The sequence below is a fragment of the Vicugna pacos genome, chromosome 19, assembly GCF_048564905.1.
Source record: "Vicugna pacos chromosome 19, VicPac4, whole genome shotgun sequence".
Taxonomy (NCBI): Eukaryota; Metazoa; Chordata; class Mammalia; order Artiodactyla; family Camelidae; genus Vicugna; species Vicugna pacos.
Window position 1 is genome coordinate 38442926 of NC_133005.1, and position 22160 is coordinate 38465085.

Below are 22160 nucleotides of genomic sequence, written 5' to 3' on the forward strand. Positions count from 1 at the left end.
ACACATTGAGATACTTACGGGTAAAGGGACATCAGGTCTGCAACTTTGGGGGAAAAATACACGTATATATATAGAAAGTACAACAGAACAAGTGTAATATGCTAACATTTGGGAAATCCAGATGAAAGGTATACAGAAATTTTTTGTACTATTTTTGCAACTTTTCCCTAAGTCTCAAAGTTTTTTATTTAAAAGCAAGGAAAGAACAATTTTTCTGGTTTCTTCCCAAGCTATTGCACAGAAAGAAAAACTCACAGTAATCTGAAATGCCCACTAGTCCCATTCAAAGTCCCACAGCTATTAAAGTCTAAATAAGAGCCCATGTGCATGGTGACCAGAGACAGTGAGAGACGGGTCATGTGTGATGATGGAAGAGCTGTGGGGTTGTCATGTTTAAGCCAGGCAGCCTGGAGCTTCCATGTCCCGTTGTCAGGAGTTCACAAGTTCAAGCCCTGGACCTGTTAGATGTCACATTCTCTACATGTGGGACACGATGCTGCCTTTACCTGGATAGCAACAGTTAAGCCTCTTCTGAGCAGGTGGGACCGTGGGCTTTTTGGCACGTGACTTGGCAGGGAGAGAGATGACAGTGGCTGTCTGGTTTTCATTGCTTTCCGTGGGCAGATACGTTTGATAGCCATGTTCAAAAACAAATTCTGGAGCTGAAACTAAAAGAGACGATGATTATTAATTTTCATAGTATGAATACCCAATAGCTCTTCCCTTTGCCTACTTCCTTTGTAGAGAATGAACATCTTAGATTTCTTTCCCAGCCTCCTTTGCTGCTTAGGAGTGATCATGTGACCCCATCCTAACCAATGAGACACTAGAGAATATGTTGGGGTTGGGTTCCGGAGAAGATTTTCTCCCTGATTTAAAAAAAAAAAAGGGAGGGGCAGAAAGAGAGGCAGCTGAGGAAAGCTCATTCTTGCTGCCCTGATTGCCCTACTTTCTAACTTTGGACGTACTGGAATAAGGATGTGACATCTGGATCTGTGGCAGCCATTCTGTAACCATAAAGAGAGAGCAAGAAAATCAGATGTTGAGCCACAGCCCTAAAAATAATTCAAATTGAGACTTACTAAACAAATAAGAAATGTTCCTATCATTTACACCAGGGAGGTTTTCTGTTCACTTCAGCCAAAAACATTAGGCACTTTCATAAGCTTTATCACAAAATCCTAACAGACACTGGAAAGGAGCTGACTGAAGGAATTTCGGGCAAAACTACAAATACACTCTAAACACAAGTACTCATTTAAAAAAAAAATTCTTGTCCTCTCACTGAAAGTTTGAGGAAAAAAGAATGAAAAGGAGATCAAACATCTTTATCACCTTTGTCTTTAACTTTGTCATTATACCAGGTGAAATATGCAGTCTCACATTTTTTTCCCACTTATAAAATTGTTTTTACTACTTTGTTAATTAAACTTATGATCTGGGGCTTGGGAATATGTATTTTCTTTCTTCCTTTATTAATGTAATCGTCACATGGAGACTTGGGTTCAAATAGAAGTAAATGTAACCATGGGGACTGTTCATTGGGTGAACTTGTCCGGCCGAGACACCCTAATGTTGACTTTGAGAGCCACTGTCACATTCTGTTTCCCAAACGTCAGTCACTGAGGTACCACCTTTGCCATTTCTGCCACTGTATTCACAGAGTATACTTACCTAAGTGCCTGGTGTCCCTCCCTATTCTGGCTTTGCCTGAAGCAGTAAAACTCATTCCACAGGTTCTAGTCATATTTTCTCTTAAAACAAACTTCATCTTTCTTTGAATCTAAGATGTTATAGACTGCTAGATGCAGCATTATTTTACATACAGTAACTTTTAAAAAGCCACCATTTTGACACATTATAATAAAATGCTTTCATACTCTTTGGGTATTTCATACACATATTGATATTCCTTAGAAATGCTGTATTGATTGAATGAATTCTTTTAGACTTCACTGAACATTGACAGGAAATCCAAGTTCCTGACCTGTACCTCCTGGGCACCTTTGGCAGTGACATCACTCCAGTGTGCGTCTATGAACACCTGGGTTTTATCAGCATTTGGTATTTGAGCAAACTCCTGGTTTCCATTTTTCTCAATTGAAACATGAAGGGGGAAGTTAAGTAGCTTTTGTTTAAAGGTGGCCAGAAGATTCTGACAAATTCCATCTTCACGCCACATCTCTCCGATGCATGAATCAACCACACCTGCCCCTTGTTGAAATGTTTATTGCTCCTGCTTCCTCTGCTCTGCTTGGCTCTTAAAGAGTGGTCCCCAGCCAGCAGCACTAGAACTTGCCACGAAGGCAGATTCTCAGGCCCCACCCCAGCTACTGTATCAGAAACTCTCGCGTGGACCCAGCAATCTGTTCTAACAGGCTGCCCACATGATCCTGATCTCACACTCAAGTCTGAGAACTAATGGTGTAGATGAGGCTTTTCCGCACATCTCAGCAGCACATCTTAACCCAGCTTTGTCTAGTTGAGGGGCTCTGTCTTTCTCCATTGTTGCTTTACAAGAACTGCAGTTGTTCCTCCAACAACAAACATTTGTTTCATTAATATCAAATTGATCCCCTGCTACTGTTACCAGGTATTTCTGGGCATCCAGTTACTTTTCATCTTGAGCCTGAATCATCCTGCAATATCTCAAAAGGTGTTTCAAACAGCAATTAAACTCAATACACACAGTTCTAAAAAAAATGCACACAACTCTACTGAAGTGACAAAAAAAGTGACCAGCGATGATCAAGTCTTCACAAGTGCTCAAAGACAATTTTTTGTGACTGTCTGTTGGCTGACAGTGTGATCTCATTGCTTCAAAGGTGCACCACCATTTCAGATACGTTACAATATATCTTTGAATTGATGAGTCCAGGTTCAGCCGCTGCCTGTGTGGGACCTCAGGCCAGTTATGCAACTTCTCTGAGCCTCAGTTTCCTTGCCTGTGAGTGGGGGTAATCCCAGTGTCCCCTTCATAAGGGTGCTGCAACGTTTACTGAGAGAATCAGTAGCAACAGCTGAGTCTTAATAAATGTCAGCCGCTACAGAGAACCAGAACTGGGCACCAAACTCTCAACGGGAATGGTCAGGATCCAGCAGGGGCCAACTGCCTCTGCTTGTCTGGGACTGAGGGGTCACTCAGGACACAGGACTTTCCATGCTACAACTAGGATGGCTGGTCACACTATTACGACTTCCCAACTTCTTGCTCTACCACTTTTTGAACAAAAAGAAGGCTGGAAGGCGCTGGGGTGGGGAGGGGTTGTGAGAGTGGCCAGATCCCCCCAACGGTTCCACTGTGGAGTCCTCATAACCCTCCTGGCAGGTAGCTGAATGCTCCTGAGCCCAGGACTTCCTGCCCGCCTCCCAGGGAGATGGGCGGGGCTCTGTCTCCTAACTGTCCACCTGCCCCTCCACCTTAAGCCTTAGCATCCTTCTCGTGCAGAGTGACGGTAGAGGGGAAACGTGGAAGTATTCCGGATATGAACCTCTGCTCAGATACACATTTCTGCCCTTCTGTAGGTTGCCTTCACATTCTGTTGGTTGCTTCCTTAGATGCACAGAAGTGTGATGTGGTCCCATTTGTCTATTTCGCCTGTGCTTCTGGCGTCTCCGGGAGGTGGCAGAAGCACAGGGAGTCAGGCACCCAACTGCAGGAATCATCTGGGGGTGGGGCTAACCACACACAGTGTGTGTCACCCCAAGTAGATGGCTCCTAGACCAGAAGGGGTCTGCTCAAGAGCTTGGGCTATTAAGTCTTATCTCCTGAGCCTCAGTTTCCTCACCTGGAGAATGGGAACAATTTCCATTCCTGTCTCCTAGGGCTGTCGTCAGGATTAAGGATCAGGCACAGGAAACATGCTGTTATTGTCTACTGGTTGATTTGGCACCTACTATGTGCCAGGCACTGTTCTAGGTAATAGAAACATCAGGGAGCCAAAGGAACAAAAGTCCCTGCCTTCATGGAGGTGACGCTAAAGTTGGCAGTGGTGCAGGCAATAAGTAATCTAAATCCCTACAGCCAAACGCTATGGAGGGAGATAAAGCAGGAAAGGGGAGCAGGGATGCCGGGGGCACGCAGGTGCAAGCAGGGTGATCTGCAAAGCGGTCAGTGAGATGATGACATTTCAGCCTGGAACGTGGAAGCACGTAACTGAACACGTGTCGGGAATTCCACAGCCGACAAAGGGCACTGGGGCATCCAGTACCCCAGTGGTGGGGCCCTCTGGCTGGCTTTATCCCGGTCACTTCCTCCCATCCCTCCCCCACACTCGGCCCCTTTCCAGGATCCCCTGTAAACAGCAGGACCTGCAGATACCTTCAGGGGGCTTTGATCTCAGGGGCCGCTTCAGTCCTTTCCAGTGTTGGCGTGTGATTTGATGTCGAAGTCGCTGTTAATTTCAAGGGGGGGGTGTGTGTGTGGCCTCAGTCCTTTCCAGTGTTAGTGTGATTTGATGTTGAAGATGTTAATTTCAAGGGTGTGTGTGTGTGTGCGCGTGTGTGGTCAGACTGACCCGGGACCCACATCTGTCTATGGGCCCTGGACCAAGTCCCTCGTCTGCGGTTCAGTTCTTTCACCAGGAAAATGGGGATGGACGTTAGCTGTGACCTCAGCACTTAGACCTCATTGTTCCAGTCACACTATGCGGAGGCTAAGACACACCAAGCTGGGCACATTGCCTGCGCTGGAAAGTTATCAGAGCACAGTGCTGTCGTATTATACTAGGAGGAATGGAGTCACTTGTCCGCCTTCAGATTCGGCAGGAACGGTGGCAGCGGCCTTGGGGGATCTGCGTGCCCAGCAGAAGCGAAGGCAGCACGCACAACCCCATGCACCCAGGTCTGCTGAGGGGGGAGGTGCGCAGAGCAGAGGCGTGACTTGTCCCCAGGGCAGAATGTTCTGAAGCCCCTCTTTTCACTGAGGGTGTAGCAAGCGACACCACTTTCTGGGCACATGGGGTGGGGTAGGGTCTCATTTCTAACTTTCTGCGAGGGCTCAGGGCCTCATCTCCTCCTTGGGCGTGGCTGTTACAACCTAGTCCAGACTTAGTGAGATCAGCCCCCAGTCCTCTGACTCCCAGCAGCGCACAGCCTCACCCTGCTTTCCCCTGGGTTTCTGCCCGCAGGGCCCTCCCCGGCTCTCCGGGCGCCTGGGGGGTGCATCTGAGATGCGTTTGTTATGTGTGGTCCCAGCCGCAGCGGGGGCACTTTGGGCGTTCGGTTACTCATGACGTTGCTTAAAAAGCAAGACTGTCCCATGAATTTCACAGGGAACCAAACTCTTTCTCCCTGAGGTTAGGACCCATTGATGTCTTAGACCCCCTGGGCTCGCATGGGCAAACTGTAGCTCCTTTCCCAAAACTGCTCTTCAAGTAGCTTTCACATCTCCCAATCCACTTTATTTCTCCCTTCTCTTCTTCAATTAAAAACCTCGATTTTTTTATCCTTTTCACTTCTTCCACTCATTTTTTAAATTAAAAGTGTATTATTTTTGCAAAACCAAAGTAAACACCAATTGCAGAAAATCTAGCAAGTATAGAAAAAAAAAAACCCCGCCCAATGCTGTCCTCACAGGACAATGTACCCCCTTGCATGACATCCTCATTAAATGCTATACTTTTTCTCCACAGCGCTCAGTCTCTACCGCAATTAAATGGTTCTTTGGGAAAGTAATGACCGTCCTCTCCTCCATTTGGTTGGATGAGCAAGTGAGGACAACACCTGTTTCTCTCCATCACTGTCTCCCAGCATCTCACACACAAAACCTGGCAAAGCGCAGGGGCTCAAAGAAAACTGGTTGAATTAATGATGAGCTAAATGCTAATGCATTCTTTTTACACAGATTTTTAAAGTATAAAACTGGGATCATGGCTTAAGCCATTTTGTATTCTTTTCTTTTTTTTCTGTTAAACAATTTTACACAGTTTTACTAAACAATTTTGCTATGTGAAAGCCTTTTGCCATGTTATTATTCACCCGGAACATAATTTCTTAAGACTATATAATACACACCTATTTTGGCTGCCATAGTTAAATCAGCCCTTCCCCTTTTGTGGACACTGAGCTGGTTTCTACATGTTTGCCTCTAAAAATAACACCTATCCAAAAATGTAATTTAGCTCTGGTTTCTCTGGATACCTTCCTATAAGCTGAAAAACTGGGTCAAAATGGATTGGTCACTTTATTGCTTGGTGATTCATAGTTATATGATCCTTCCAGAAAATCTAGATCAATGTACATTCTCCCCTTCACCTTGGCTACCACATAGACTATTTGACAGGACAAAATGAGGTCATTTTCATTTAATTCTTTCATCACTGGTGAAGATGAACCCCTTTTTGCCATATTTTATCTACTTGCATTCCTGCTTTGTGAACTGCTTGTTCAAGCTATTAGCTGCTTCTTTTTTTTTTTTTTGTATTTTTACTTTCTTCTCATTCACCTGTAAATGGCCTTTATAAATTAAGGATATTCCTTCATTGTCATATATATTTGTATCTACTGCTTGTTTCTTCCTGTTCCTTCCAATATTGTCCACACCTGTGAGTCACATGTAGGGGTCTTGATTCAAATGCAGACTCAGGATTCGCCTCCTGAGAGAAAAGCCACTTCTCTCTCTAAGGAAAAATCGTCTCAGGCTTTTCCCGCGTGTGGTACACACCTTCCCAGGCACATCAGCCCAACTGTCCCCTGTCCCGCGGGAGGAGCCTGCTGCCCTGTTGGAATTCCTGACCCTGCCCCTTCTCTCTGCTGCAGTTGATTGGTCCAGGGCAGACACCTGCACAGAAGCTGGACCAGTCAGACCCGCTTACCCTGGAACTAGGAATTGGGGCTAAGCTTTTGTAGTTTTGTGTGGACTTTCATTCTGAGAAGGAAGCACCTATGTGCCAGACATACTGCCACCGATAGATTTCCATCCTTTCTTGCCTTCCTCCTGGTCCAGTGGTTCTCAAAATCGATCATGTACCAGAGATTCTGATGCAGAGATCTGGGTATAGTCTGGGTATATTTATAGCTGTATTTTTTCTAAAAAAAACAACAAGTTTTCCAGGTAATTTTTTTGCATACCAGCATTGAGAATGCCTGCTCTAGACTATTCTAACAGGGTAGTGGCAAGAGTGTGGCTCTCCAGAGGGGCCTTGGGATTGGATTCCACTGCCAAGACCCTCTTCCTTGTCCCTTGCTGCCTCCAAGACAGGGCAACTGGGCACAGGAACTGGGCATGTTACCCATCTTGGCTGATGGGATCTGGAGATTCTGGGGAAGCATTTCCTCTCTGATAAAGGGAAGCTTCCTCTTTCTCCATCCCTGGGCAGGGCTGAGAAGACTTGAGGCTAAAGCAGTAGCAGCCACCTTGTGGCCATGAGGACAATCGCCGAGGACAGCGAGAAGATGAAAAGACCTGGGTCTGCCCTGCCTGTTCTCATCCTGAGATAAGCAACATCTCACAGTCCAGCCCACTTGTAGTTTAGTGTTGCTACGAGCAACTGAAAGCATCTGAACTGACCCAAGACCTCAGTCACTGGCTGGTCCAGATTCCCAGGACCCTGCTCAGGCCCACCCAGATGGAATCCTCAGGGGAGGGCACTGGGCCTCTGCGTTTTTCACCAAAGCTCCAGGTGGTTCTTTTGAGAAACACCACAGCGAGGACTTTACTAAGGGGTGATGTGGTATGGCCAAGTTACAGACGCTGCAACCAGGCAGCCTGGCTCTGAGGCCCACCCAGTCCTGCCACTTTACGGCGCTGTCACCTTGGTCAAGTTATTCAGCGCCTTTGTGATATAGCTCATTCTTAGTAAAATGGGGACAATAATTCTGAATACCTAATTTATGTTTTAAAATTTTAATTTTTAATTAAATATAAAATGCATCTTTTTTTTTTGAAGTATAGCCGGTTTACACTGTTGTGCTAATTTCTGGTGAACAGCATAGTGATTCAGTTATACATACATACATATATATATATTCCATCTCATATTCTTTTTTTAAATGTTAAATTTAAATTCACAACAATTTAAGTAGTGAAAAACTACTTCACACAGAGGACTTAGAAACGTGCGTGGCACATAATAAACACTTCCTACGAATTAGTTGCTCTTCTTCTTATTATTGCCAGATCCTCCTGGCAAATCAGTACATAGTCTGTCTTACTAAATTACTCACACACTCAACAACCTTCAATGGCTCCCCAGCTCCTTCAGAACAAAGGCCAGAGCTAAAGCATGGCTTCCTACATTCGTCCTGTGTCACTGAGCTTCCCTACCTGCAGATCAAGTAGGCAGTGCCCCCTTCCCACCATCTTCCTCCCAAATGCCAGGGAATTTTTCAAGGCCTCTCATACATTCATTCTCACTCATAACTTTTCCCTCCAGGCTTTCCCCATAGGGACCAATCTACTCTATTGACTTTTTGCACAAGGCTGTTCTTGTCACAGATGGCTGGGCTTGTATGCGTTACAGCTAAATTCTCCTCCCCTCCGCGTGCGGGCTTGGGGTTTCCTCTCCGGTCCGTTATCTCAGCTCTAGTAGGTGGCACAGAACAGTCCCAGAGCTGCCCTCCCCCGGCCCTCACGGCAGGGCAGATGCCAGGCCAGGAACTTCGGGCACCTTAACAAATGTAATCCTTACAGCCGTCCTTTCCCGGGCTCATTCAGTAACTGACTTGCTGAGGGCCCCGGATGTGCCAGGCCTGGTGCTGGAGGGCAGGGAAGTAAGCCTGATTAGCTCCTGCTTGGGGGAGATTCACAGTCTAGTGAACTAGAAATTAAGCCACTACTTTGGAGATCACAGGCTCAACTTTTTTTTTTTTTTTAAAAGGTTTTCAAGATCATTTAGGTGGGCGAGGTCTTCCCTCTCCTGATGACTCTGGCCAAAGACCACCAGGGACACACCTGCCATTGAGGGAAAACTCCCACCACAGGAGCCGTGGAGGGTCTCTGGAAGAAGGCGCTAGAAAGGGCTTCGTGTATTATAGGTTTGGGGTTCATGTTAGATGGTTCTGGAGGGAGGGTTCAAGGCCACACTGGAGGCTGTCGGGAAGCAGGGACAAGTGCAGGATTTGTATCTTCGTGAACGTTACCGGGCAGCAGAGGCTAGAGCCGCACCAGCTAAAGCAGCAGCGTCCCTCGGGTTAGCGGGGGAGGAGGGCATGCCTGGTATTCTGTGGCTCAGAGATGATAACGGAGGGGCTTTGTTTGTGTCCTGTTCCCCCATGGTCACAGCGTGGCCCTGTCTCCCGCTGAAGTTCTGTGAAATCCTGATGCTCCACAAGGGAACGGCGTGGCCCGCCCGGGAGAGCCAGCCAGCCCCCAGCACCACCAGGGCCCCGCTGACGATGCTTCCTGCCTGTTGGAGGGTGCCTTCCTCTCCCTCTGCCGGTGGTCCACAGGCCCGCCCACCCTCCACCACAGCAGATCTGTTGCTGCCTTCACTGCCACCACTTGAACCCCGGGAGCATCTGAATTCACTTCTCTGGCTAACTAAAGACTGCTTGATACCAAATAACAAGTTAACTGCAACTGTGATAAGTGCTCGGTGGGGAAGCAGTGAAAAATCTAACCTTGGGGTGGGGTGTGGGAGACAGGGAGGAATCATGGCCAGCTTCTAGGTGAAGGTGAGTTTTATTCTGGGACCTAAGAGTAGAAATCAACCAGAAGAGGTGGGAGAGATCATTCTGGGTCCAGGGATAATTCAACTCATATCAGCTGTCGGCTTGCCATGAGCCAAGCCCTTTGCAAAAATTTCTGTGTGCTGTTTAATTTTCACCGCCCCCTGATTCGGTAAGCAATGAGAGCTAACCCTGATGGCTCTAAGTGTCTTCTGTGCAGAAGCCCACTGAAGCCTGGCTGGGACCCTGTGAGGTCGGTACCATCATCATCCCCACCCATTTCTCAGTTGGGGAAACGGAGATACTGAGACCCTAAGTCACGTGCCCAGGGTTACCTGGTTAGCAAGTGCTGCAGCCGGGATCTGAGCCCAGGCAGGCTGGCTCAGGACCCCGGACTTGTCACTACCAAACTCCATGGCCTTTCTATTTATTTTTGTCCCCACTTTAAAAATGGGACACCAAGAGCTCTTTTAACTTGCACTGGTCACACAGCTCCTAAGGCCCTAAGCAGCCAAGACTCACACTCAGGGGCCTGATTCCAGAGCCCCGTGATTTTAAGTCATAAACTCAGAAAATGCATGTAGGATGTGCTAATTCTTTTCACCAGCATCAGTAGCTAATTCTACTGCTTCTACAGGAAGATTCTTAAATGCCAAACAGGTATCTTATGAAGCTAGCAGGCAGAGAATAAATTTTACTTTACATACTGGGTCAAAATTTTACTTTACATACATACGAGCTGAGCAAGGAAAGGGTTGGTTTAATCGAGTGCCAAAGAGGGACCAATACCCCCAGTTCATGTCTGGGTGGGATCAGCCAGGGTTGGGGGTCGAACTGTGGCCTTGGGCAGTGAGTGACTCTCCAACTGAGTTGAGACATGCAATCTCCCGGGAGTTTTTTAGTTTGTTTGCTTTTTAAAAGCCTCTTATTCATCTTTTATTTTTATTTTGGGGGGAGGGAGGTAGTTAATTTGACTTATGTATTTTTCAGAGGAGGTACCAGAGATTGAACCCAGGACCTCATGCATGCTAAGCATGTGTTCTACCACTTGAGCTACACCCTCTCCTCTCTGGGAGTTTGTTAAAAATGCAGATGCCTCAACCCAAGCCTCAGTGACTCAGATTCAGAGATACAGCCCAGGTACCAGTGTGTTTCACAAGCTCCCCGGGGACTGTGGTCCACAGGCAGGTCTGGGGACTGCTTCTAGTGGGACATGGAAGCCCAAAGTTCAGGGGAGTCGGGCCCAGTAAACCAAAATAAAGGGTGTAAAAGAAGGGAAAAAGCAAGAGTCCGCTTGTTTTGTGGCAAAGACACAGGAGAAATCAGGAGCAGCTGAGTCAGGCCGAGACAGGGCATCCCACACATTGCACCATGCACCCACCACCTGCTCATTCATCTCTCCATTAATAAAACAGCTGTTTATTGAGCCCAAGTGACTCTGTCCCAGGTCCTTTATGTGGCTCATTGAAGAGTCCTCACAATAACCCAACGATACCAGGCACCTAATTCTATCACCTAATAGTATTAGGTACCATTATAACCCCTTTTCACGGGTGACGAATATGAAGCAGAGAGAGTAAGCGACTTGCCCGCAGTCTAGGTTGGCAGACTGGGATAAAGGCTTGGAGCTCCCATCAACCCAGTGCAGTGGGTGCCACTGGGAGCTGGGCACAAGAGGACTCCAGGCCCGGCCTGACCGTACAGGGCAGTCAACAGCACTGGGGCATGGCTCACAGTAGACATGCTAAGAGAAGGGTGACCATCTCTGAGTAGACAACTAGGGCAGAAGGAGCAGTTATTTGGTGTGAGGTCAGCTTTACTGATGGACGTGAGATTTGGGCAATTGTGTGTTCATGCCCCTAAAGAATAAGTAAGTGCCTAGAATATGGTGCTGGGATCCATGGTGAACAGGAGGGGGGAAGCCCTGACCTCACGGTGCTTATGGGTCAGTGACGGGACAGACCTTAAGTTTGTTCTGCAAACAACCATTTAATTACGGGACCTGGTCTGGGAGAACAGTGTGCACGCGGTGGGTGTTGTCAGAGGGGCCCTTTGAGGAAATGCGTTTAAGCCCAGCTCTGATGCATGCATAAGAACTGTCAGTCCCAGGCGGAGGGAACAACACATACAAAGGCTCTGAGGCATAAGGAAACGTGGCTCATTTGGAAGACAGAAAGGAGATTGCAGCTATGGTAATTCAGAGGGTAAGGGACTGTCCTGAGAGGAAGCCAGATTCTCCCTGTGTAGACTGTCCTGAACCTTAAAGTTCTGAGGTTGACTTGGCATCAGCCAGGCAAAGGCAGGAAAGGTATTTCAGGCAGAGGAAACAGCATAAGCAAAGGCTCAGAACCCAGAAAGATGCAAAGGCCATAGACAAAGTGTGGCCCTTGAACCCTCCTCACGCAGGGCCCTCGTGTCACAGGCTTCACACCCGGTGTGTGGCGTTACTGGGAGTTTGTTTCTGAGGACAGGGGACCGAACACGAAGTCTCCAGGCAGAAGACCACTAGGGTAAGGGCCAAAGTGCTGAAGTCCCAGGACTGTCTTGAACCTGTGGTGGGACCCTGGCCATGTCTCATGCCCACTTGCAGCTTTACTTTGTCCAGCTGTCAAATGAGAAGTTTATACCAGGACCAACTCTAAGGCAGTATTCAGTTTTAACATTTTCTTGGTGACTTTCTCTAAGATGAGAATTAAGATAAACGCAAGAGAAAGTGGGAAGATCTCAAGGTAATCTTACTGCAGTTTCTGAGGTGATCAATTATATTTCAATGCTTAAAAAATTCAGCAGAAACATGTTGGATGCATTAAAGAAACCACAAAACTTTGCTTACTTTGCTGAAAAATTCGCATACCACATCAATATACGACTGACAAGGTGAAAGCTGGTACCCCCACTTCAGATGTCCTCTGCTCTGCAGCCCCAGATTAACTACTTGGTAAACACTGAGAACAGGCTAGAAGTTGCTGGTGGGCTCAGTCAGGCTCACAGATGTGTTTTGCTTGGTCAACAAAGTTTTAAAACTTGGGGAATTTTACATTTTTCAGTTTCTCAGACAAACCCAAATTTCTAACCAACTGGATCTGAAGAGTAGCTTTCTCCACTTTACCACAGTCCCCACCATTCCCTGATACCTTGTGCACAGCTTACTTCTCTCATTAACATTGCCTGCTTCATTCCTGTTCTAGAAGCTTTCTGTGAATATAATACCATGTGTGTACACATATGTGTGCTTTTTCACACTCACCTTGAGAATCTATGTCTGTACACAGATCTAGTGCCCCTTTTCAAAGCTAAGTCATATTCCATTGTCTGAATGTATTCATTTAATAAATTGTTAGATTACTATTCATTATTCATCTCTAGTATTTATTCATCTAATTTCCTCTTGACATATACATACAAAGGTTCCATTTTCTTTATAGTATATACTGTAAGCAAATGACCTTGCACACTTGTTTATCAGGTTTTATAGGATAAATACCTAGAAGTGGACTTGTTGTGTATATGTGTTTCTGTACATTTTAAAATTTGAAAAGATTTTAAATGTAAGATTTAAAGTTTGAAAGATACCACAAAATTGCCCAGGTTACATGAATTTACATCTCCAGAAAGGAAAGGAAAGTGGTACCTTGGCCCTAAGCCTTCTTTTGATTTGCATTTCTTTAATTACCAAGGCAATGACATATCCTTTTATGTTTAGCAGCTCTTGAATATCATCTGCTGCCCTTGGCTGACTTTTCCACTTGGTTCTTTTATTGATTTTTAGGAGTTCTTTATATATGAGGGACAAGTCATGTATGTGCTGCGATTTTTTCCCCCAATTATTTGTCTTTAGATTTTTTTATACACTGTTTTTACTTTGGAAAAATAGTAACTTCATTTGCAGCCACATAACATAATTCTTTTTCTTTTGGGGGAAGGATCCCACAACTTGTCTTCCTTGACGGGCACAGTTTTAATAAATGTATTTTTTAAATTAAAAATCAGCTAGGGAATACATTCTCCATTTCCCCATGGGATCCAGCAGTGTCTCTACTATCTCATAAATGGGTTACTTTCTGTTTTTAAAGTTCTCTGGTCCCTTAAGGCAGATCGTATAGGTATAAGTATGAGGGGAGTGTGTGCACATGTGTGTTTCTGTGTGTGTAATTTTTACTCTAGAACTTTTACAGTTTCATTGTGTAGATTTAAATTTTGGATCCATCTGAACCTTATTTTGGACACAACCAAGAACTAGGATGTACTTTTCTGTCTTCTTGTTGGTAGTACAGGGGAGGGGAGGCATCAATGTGTGTTTATAGATTTAATAATTTTTAAAAAATCACTGTTTCGTCCCTTTGCAAATTCAGGAATCACATACATATTCCCATCACCCAAAATACTTTTCCCTTTTTATCATTTCTTGCAAGTATTTTTTTCTTAGTATATAGGTTTTTGTTTTAGAAACTTGATTTTTGCCTGTTTTTGTTTAGCACATGACAATTTATAACTGCTACCACTTAAAGCTTTAACCAAGCAGCTCCCAAACCTGGCTGGGCAGCTGGCTTCCCAGTGGAGCTTGTTAAAAATAATGAATCAGCAACCCTCAGTGGTGGGCCCTGGGTATCTGTATTTTTAACAAGCTCTGTGGAGGCGTTTGGGACACAGGTTAACTCTAAGTGACTTCCTCTCACCCCCCAGCCATACCTGTGATCGTCTGGGTCTCCGAGGTGATGGTTCGTGTGGTGGTCTGCGTCTGGGTGGCAGGCACTGTTTCCTCTGATACAAACTGGACGGTGCTAGGCACTGCCCCGGACGTGCTGGTCAGCTGGCAGCCACTTTGCTTGTGAGCGACAAAGGTGTCCAGGTTGTTAAACTGCTGCTTGCAGATGCCACAGATGTGGATGTCGGGAGTCAGCTCAACCAGCACTGTTGTGCCACCTGGAACTCCATGGGACAAAGGGAAAGTCACGGATGAATTCCAAATAGGTTGAAATTACTACACAAACCAGATTCATGGTAGGAAAAAGGACATGGTGGCAGGCATGACTAGTTACTGGCCCAATATCCATTCGACTCCCCTCTTCTTCATTGCAAACAGGATCCCAGTTCTGTCCCAGCAGCAATGTACCCAGACCCAGGTGGTGCTCCTGATTATTGCCCACAGGGGCACTAGTGGCATTTTTATGCAAGAAAGTTTTTCAACGTGCAGCGTTCTGCACTGCACTTCAAAGGATCAGCAGGCATCTCCTGTTCCAATTAAATGGTAGTTGTACTTCCCAGTCATTATGAAAACCAATGCCCCCACTTTCCCAACCCCCTCCACAATCATGAGAACCACTAGTCTAAATAATCTTGGTCCCCTACATACTTGGGAACCCCTCTAGCACAATGCTGGAGGAGCTTCTGGGAAAAGTGTGGCTTTGTGATAAAAAAGGAGCTGATATGGTTGGGACTGTCCCCCTCTTCTTCGGGCCTTGAAAGCAGTTGTGATGCCAGGGGCTTTTGCAGCCATGTTGTAACCATGAGGTAAATGCTAAGATCCCTACAGAAGCTTACTTCACTGATTCCCTGAATCAACCTTGGAATCAAACAATTCCAGACTTTTCATTAGGCCAGTATAGTTGAGTTTTGTTACTTGTAGCCAAAATTCATTCCTAACTGAGAGAGACATTATTTCTCAATAGTAATAATACCAAGAGTTAATACTGTGTTAACATTTGCAAAGCACTTACCACAGTCCTGGCACTATATTAGAAAGTGCTATATAAATGTTTGTTAAATAAAGAAATATAGTTAATAAGTCTCTAATATGACTACCTTAATTTTTATTTTAAAATCTTTGTTTGCCTCATTACAAGTAAAGTCATGTTTATAACAGAAAATTTGGAAGAGAAGAAGCTGGGAGGGAAATCACTTATGTGTACCATGAATATTACAAAATATTTCTTTCCATTCATTTTCAATTAAAAATTATTTTCCATTAAAATTGTTTGAGATCATAATGTGTTGTAATTTAATCTTTCCCCCACGTAATACTGCATAAATATTGTGCTATATCACTAAAATCTCTTTATAAATGTAATTATTTAATGACAGCACATTATTCCATGTTTCCCATGCCTCATAATTTCTCAGTAACTATAAGGTCTTCATATTATTTCCAATTTTCCCCAAGTCTAAATAGTATGAGAACTACCTTTGTGCATATATAGTTGGCACCCATGCATCATAATTTTATGAAAATTTCTAAAATATGAGCATTGTATCCAATTTCCCCCTTCCAACCAAGACATCTCTGTGTGGAAATACCATTTGGTTGACTTGCTAAGAAAAGGTGCTCTGGGCTGAGTATGGTAATGTTTTATAAGCCATCTTGCAGAACACCCTGTGCACTTAAGTACTTTGAAATTAGTGGATGGAGGGAATGGACCCTTTTCTTCTCTGAAACACCACCTTCCTGTGCCCACGGGATTAACAGGAAGGTAAGAAACCAAGAGATGTAGCCTGTTGCATCGCTGAGGATTCTTTAATGGTCAAATAATACTGATGCCCAGGATGAAACGGGGAGAGGGTTCTGCCTCCTAGGATGGTTATGAGGATTAAATGAGTTGGTCCTTGTAAAAGGCCAGCACGGGGATTGCCACCCCCCAGCATGCCACCTGGTGGGCTTATTGCTGAAGTGCTCTATTTGAATTTGAAAGTATCCCCTCTGAAAATCTGTAATGAGAATTAACTGAGACCAAATAAAAAACAAGGGCAGTCTGTGCTCACCTCAACAAAAAGAATTCCTTTATCTCTGCAAAGTCCTCCAGACCGGTCTTGGCATCAGAACAACGGGGGTCGGGGGTGGGGTGGGGTGTTTAAACATACATATCTGAGCCCCACTTCAGAGACAGTCATAATGGAGGAGGGGTACATGGGGGCTGGCGTTCCGGGAAATCTGTGCTTTTCTCAAGTTATGCGAGGAATACATAGCCAAGTTTGGGGGCCAGCGTCTCCAAAATTGTTAACAGTTAACAGCTAACAAGCTAAGTGCTTACTACGTGCCAAGTGTCTGCAAACCCCTGCGCCAGGGGTTCTCAAACTTTACGTGCATCCGAATCGCCAGGGTAAGGTGGGCAGATCCCCCTCCTTCCCTCAAACCCAGCCCCTCACTGAATGGGTGGGGCCCAGAGAGGTTTTTTGCTTTTTTGCTTTTTGTTTTTAAATAAGCGCTTCAGCTCCCAGGTGGCTGGTTTGCGCTCAGTCCCTGGACCAGACTTTGGGAAACACTGTGCCGGACGAAACCACGGGCTTGAAAAACGCTGCTGTCCTCAACAAGAAAATAAAAATGAACCCCGAACTCTAAGCAAACGACCACGGCCCCGTTCCCTATTCAGATCTCCACCTTTAATGTGCAAAAGGCTTTGCAGTAAGCCGGCAAGGCCAGCCGGCCAGACCTCATGAAACCTTACGAGCTCCAGAAAGATTTGGGGCCACCGAGGCAGAAGTTTTCCCATCAGCGTTGCCGCGGTTACCCCAAATCCACCTTCAAACTCCACCGGGGGGCGGGGAAAACCCCGAGGGGGTGGCGATTGTCTGAACGGCATGCCCTCCCCCACCGTTCCCTTCCAACGGGTCTTTCGAGGCTGGAGAGCGCCCCCCGCCTTGCGCTGGGTTGGGCGCCCCCACCCCAAGCCCACTCCGGCGCCTCCTGTACTGCGCGCCCGCCGCGGTCCCCGAGGCGCCGGCTCCGGGCCGTCACCCCGATTTCGGGGCCCCGGGCCTGCTCGCTGCGTCGCAGACGTGCTTGGGCCCGGGCCCCGGAGCGCGCACTGGGCCCCGGAGCGCGCACTGCGCCCGGAAAAGCACTTACTTTGCACCGAGCCCGGAAAGCTCTCGCCCTCGCTGCTCGCGTTCATGGCCGCAGACTGGGAGGTCCCCGGCCGGCCGGGGTGCCAGGGTAGGGGGCGCGGGTCTACATGGTGCAAGGACTTTTCCTTTTATTTTTCCACACCCCCCAGCCTTCCTTCTCCCAACTCTGCGAGGCGGGGAGGACGGATGTAAAGCAAGCTCCACTTCCGCTGCCTAGAGGGCGCTGGCCGGGCCCGGCCGCCCCAACCTGGCTTCGCATCAGCGGCTCCCGGGGGAAGCAGCGGGCCAATCCCGATGCCCAGGCCGCGCGGCCCCGCACCCGCGGAATCCCCCGGGGTTCGGCTGGTGCACACGCGTCCCAGCGCGCTGGGCGACCGCGGGCGAGAGATGCGCCCCCCGGGCTACAGCAGCCGGCGTCCTGCCCGCACCGCTGCTATCTGGGCCGGCGCGTCTGGCCTCCGGGTTCTGGCGCCTTTGCACCTGCCCCTTAGGCGTTTGGTCCCCACGGCGGCCGGGCAGCCTCATCAATCCGGGGTCGCCCGGGAGGTTTGCAAGAGGACCGAGTCGGGGTTCAGTTGGAGGTGTGCGCGGGGCCCGGCGGGCTTGGGAGAAACCTCGGCTGAGCGTCAGCACCCCTCAAATCAGCAGAGCGCTGGGCGGGTCCCCTGCCCAGCTGGTGGAATAAAGAGGACCGTGATCACGTGCATGGGTAACAGCTGGGATGAATCGCTGTAGCGCCCCCCTACCCCCGCCCCGGGTCTGCCAACATTTTTGTGCATCTCAGTCACCTGGAGAGCTTGTTAGAATACGGACTGCTGGGGCCACCCCAGAGTTTCTGATTCAGTGGGTCTGGGGTGAGGCCCAAGGGTGCGCATTTCTAAGTTACAAGGTGAAGTTCCTGATGCTGGCTGACACTGCCCTCCCTGATGTCACCGCTCGCCTGGCTCCATCTCCTACTATTTCCTTCTCTCTGGCGTCAGCCCCACACACTCTCCAGCTTCAAGGCTTTTGTGCTTACTGTTCCCTTGGTGTCCACCTGCCACCCTCCCTAACGCCTTCACGTCTAGATTTCAAATTCACATTCTTAGAGATTCCTTCCTTGGCTAGCCCGTTCTAATACTGCAGCTCCATCCTCCCCACTCGGTGGCTCCCTGTTTCCTGCTGGTCTGCTTTATCTTCCTTCTTAGAACTTAACAAATCCAACATTGTGTATCTGGAGTGTCTCTATCTGTCCATCCATCCATCTAGCTATGTATCTGTCTATAGACATAGATGATAATTTGCTTGTTTATTTCCTGCTTTCCCTTTCGCTTATATTCAATAATTCCCCATGAAAGTGGGATTTTTAAAGAAACAAATCTCTTTACTTCACTGAAGCATCCATCCCCAGCGACCTGGCCGAGTGCTTGGCACATAGTAGGCCCTTGGTAGACAGGGCTTGTACAACTAATAGAATTATCCTACTGCTTTCATTAAGGGTTCGTTTACCCCTCCTGCAGCTATACTCCTGTTCACAGTGGGCCAGGCACCGTACTCGCCCCTGGAGGTACAAGGGTGATCCACAATATTTGGTGCCTGCTCTAACAGAACTGGGCTAGTGGCTAGCGATGCAGTCAACACTAAATAAGCAGATCAGCAGTGTAATTTCTTAGTCGTGATATGATCTCAGAAGACATAACACCAGGATGTGATAGTGGCTTCGGGAATAGTCAAGGAAGCCTGTCTGAGCAGGTAATATTTGAATGAGGTGACAGGGCGGGGGGCCCGGCGAACTGGCAGGAGCAAGAGCCCTGAGACAGGAATGAGCTAAAGGGAACTGGCCATTGCCCACCAGTCCCACTGCAAGTCTTGTCATTGTGTTCCCCACCCCCCCTCGGCGTTCCTCAGGTCAGCCACACCTGCCTCCTTGCTATTGTTCAAACCCACCCTCCTCTCCCAGCTCCAGGAGCTCTGCATCGGCTCCTCCCTCCGCCTGGATTACTTCCTCCTGGTCTTTGCAGGACTGGCTTCTTTCTATGATCCAGGGCCAAATGGAATGCCACCTTCTCAGGGAGACTTTTCCTGTCTCTTATCTAAAGCACCTGCTACCCTCCTACTTTCCGCTACATCACCTTCATTAACCTGCCCAGAGCCAACATGATCCAGGATGGCACTGCAGCCAAGGGCAACACTTACTCTCTAGTGCTTGCTTCAGGTTTACACATGTGCACACCTGGGTAACCCCTATATGGATGAAGATACAGAAACTCTCCAGCCTCCTGCCCCTTCCCAGTCAACGCTACTTTGGCTCCCCTGGCCCAGAAAGGTACCTGACTTCTGTTGTCACAGGTTCCTGTCATTGAAAGTACATTTTCTATTTGCTTGGAGGGAAGAAACACCAAGAAGGCTTGCTAAAGAACAAATTCTCAAGTCCCAGTCCAGGCCAACTGCATCTGAGTTTCCTAGGGCAGGACCTGGTAACTTGCATGTATTCCACAGGTGCCTTGGGTAGTCCTTACCATGTACGTCAGGGCCTTACCAATAGATGGTTAAGTCTGTAGGTCTTGGATTCAGGCTGATCTATGGCCAGGTAAATCCTGCAGCTGCGACACTGTAACTAGTTGGGTGACCTTGGGCAGGAGATTCAACTGCTTCTCAGCTTTCTGTAAATTGGAGAATAAAAACTGTGTCTCAGTTTTTTGTAAATTGGACATAATAGGTGACACCTACTTCACTAAGTTGTTTTTCAGAGGAAACCAGTCAATACACATAAAGTGCTTAGAACAGCGCCTGGGCGACATTAGTGTACCTGGGCCACAAATCCCAGCCATTATCATTTTATACCTTATACTTGGTTATTACCTGTCTCCCTTCCAGACTGTAAGCTCCAGGAGAGCACGGACTTGGCTTCTTTTATTAACCCTGTATCCCTGGAGCCTAGAACAGGGTCTGGCACACAGGCCTACAGTACAGTTTTGCTGTTGAATGAGTTCATGTATGTTTCCATCAGCTCCGTTTTAACCATTTGCTGTTATGCCCAGCCAGAGTTTACTGCACACATAGGTCACTGCAATGTGTTTTTTCTTCTGCTCTTAAAATATCCTTTTTTTTCTTGTTTTTCTTTCTGTACTTGTTTTTTCTTATTATAAGAGTTTTACAAGTTCTTGGATTAGAAATTCAGAAAAAATATAGAATAATATAAGGAAAAAAATAAAATTCATTTATAATACACTACCCAGAAATAACATTTTGGTTGATGAATATACCTAAAGTCTTTTTTCCTTTTTATGTGTGTGTATATATATATACGTATATACATATATATACACACACATATATATGTAACACAAGTTATATTTATATATTTCATAAAAATGTGATTATAACTTACATGCTGTTTTTAACGTCTCTTTTTGGGGGTATATATTATGATCATTATTTATAAAAATTACACAGTACATGGCTACCTGAGATTTCTTCCTATAGAAATATAATAGAATGAACCATATGAAATTGCAGACATTTATCTACTTTTTACTTAAAAATGGTAAAAATCACTAGATATTCACCATATTAGTATTACATTTCTGGTAGAGATTTTGTTTGTGTGCCCATCATTAGTTCTCTCAAATTCTCTTAGTATTAGAATTTCTGATTCGCAGCTGAGCACATGGCCTCCCTGAAAGGACAACACGGGGAATATAGCCAGTATTTTATAATACCTGTAAATGGAGTATAACCTTTAAAAATTGTGAATCACTATATAGTATACCTGTAACATATAGTATGGTACGTCAGCTATACTCCAATTAAAGAATATGATACTGTAAAATAAAGTTAAAAAAAGAATCTTTGAGCACAAGAAACAGAAACTGTAGAGGAATAGAGATTTGCATGGTGTTTCAAAGCCAATCTATTAGAATTCTTTCCTTCTCTAACCGACTTCTGGCAGGACCAGATAATTTCTTAAATTATTAAGAGAATACACAATACTTTAAAAATTCTGGCAAGAATTGACTGGGAAGGGGCAGGAGGCTGGAAAGTTTCTGTATCTTCATCCATGTGGGGTCACCCAAGTGTGCACATGTGTAAACGTGAATAGTGAGAGCATAGTCACTGGTTTAACTGTCGCAGGTTTTGTGAGCAAAGGTATCTCTCTCTTAACAAAACAGTTTATAATTTCAAGGGATCGACATTATTTTCCCACAGCAAACATTTTAACACAGGGTTCCTATAGCAGCCCTGCACAATTCACTAAGATTTAAGTCCACAGGGCAGAAACTTCTGTTTACTTTCCTCCTTGTTGCACACCAGCGTCTCTAACAGCACCTGGGATCTAAAGAGGGCTGGCTGGCTCAATGGTTAGCATCAAGGTTATTTTGGAAGATAACTGTTACCAGTTGGCTGTATCTCCACTGTGACCCCAGACCCCAGACGGGCCACTGTGGCCTCAGCTTCTGGCAGGTGACCCCGGCTCCTAGTCTCTGAAAACACCACCTCCTCCCGTTGTGCCCAGCCTCCTCCCTAGGGAGCAGGAGCCGTGACTTCCAGCTGCTACTAATCTCTGGGTGGTCTAACTGTTCCCACGTGGCCTTTCAACTCTTTGATCGCCTGTATGTCAATTCCTTACATTAAGTTGACTCAAATCCTCAGAGTTGCTTTCTTTTACTCGTCGGGACCTGACTGACCCGGCTGGATTAAAGTTTGTGAGGCTTATAATTTTATTCTTGCTT

The 22160-nt window shown here is 46.4% G+C and overlaps 1 protein-coding gene across 3 annotated transcripts in view; it reads right to left on the reverse strand.

Moving 5' to 3' along the window:
* ZFP64 (ZFP64 zinc finger protein) overlaps window positions 1–18061 on the reverse strand; it is a 66527-nt gene extending 48466 nt beyond the window's left edge. Inside the window, exons 1-3 of one of the 3 annotated variants that reach the window (XM_072944431.1) lie at window positions 17450–18061; window positions 14299–14538; window positions 507–668 (exon numbers count right to left, since the gene is read on the reverse strand). In XM_072944431.1, coding sequence (XP_072800532.1) covers window positions 507–668; window positions 14299–14538; window positions 17450–17495 — 448 coding nt within the window. In that variant the 5' untranslated portion in view covers window positions 17496–18061. The remainder of the gene's footprint in view (window positions 1–506; window positions 669–14298; window positions 14539–17449) is intronic. The other 2 variants (XM_072944430.1, XM_072944429.1) reach the window with 2 other exon arrangements.
* Window positions 18062–22160: the final 4099 nt, after the last annotated feature.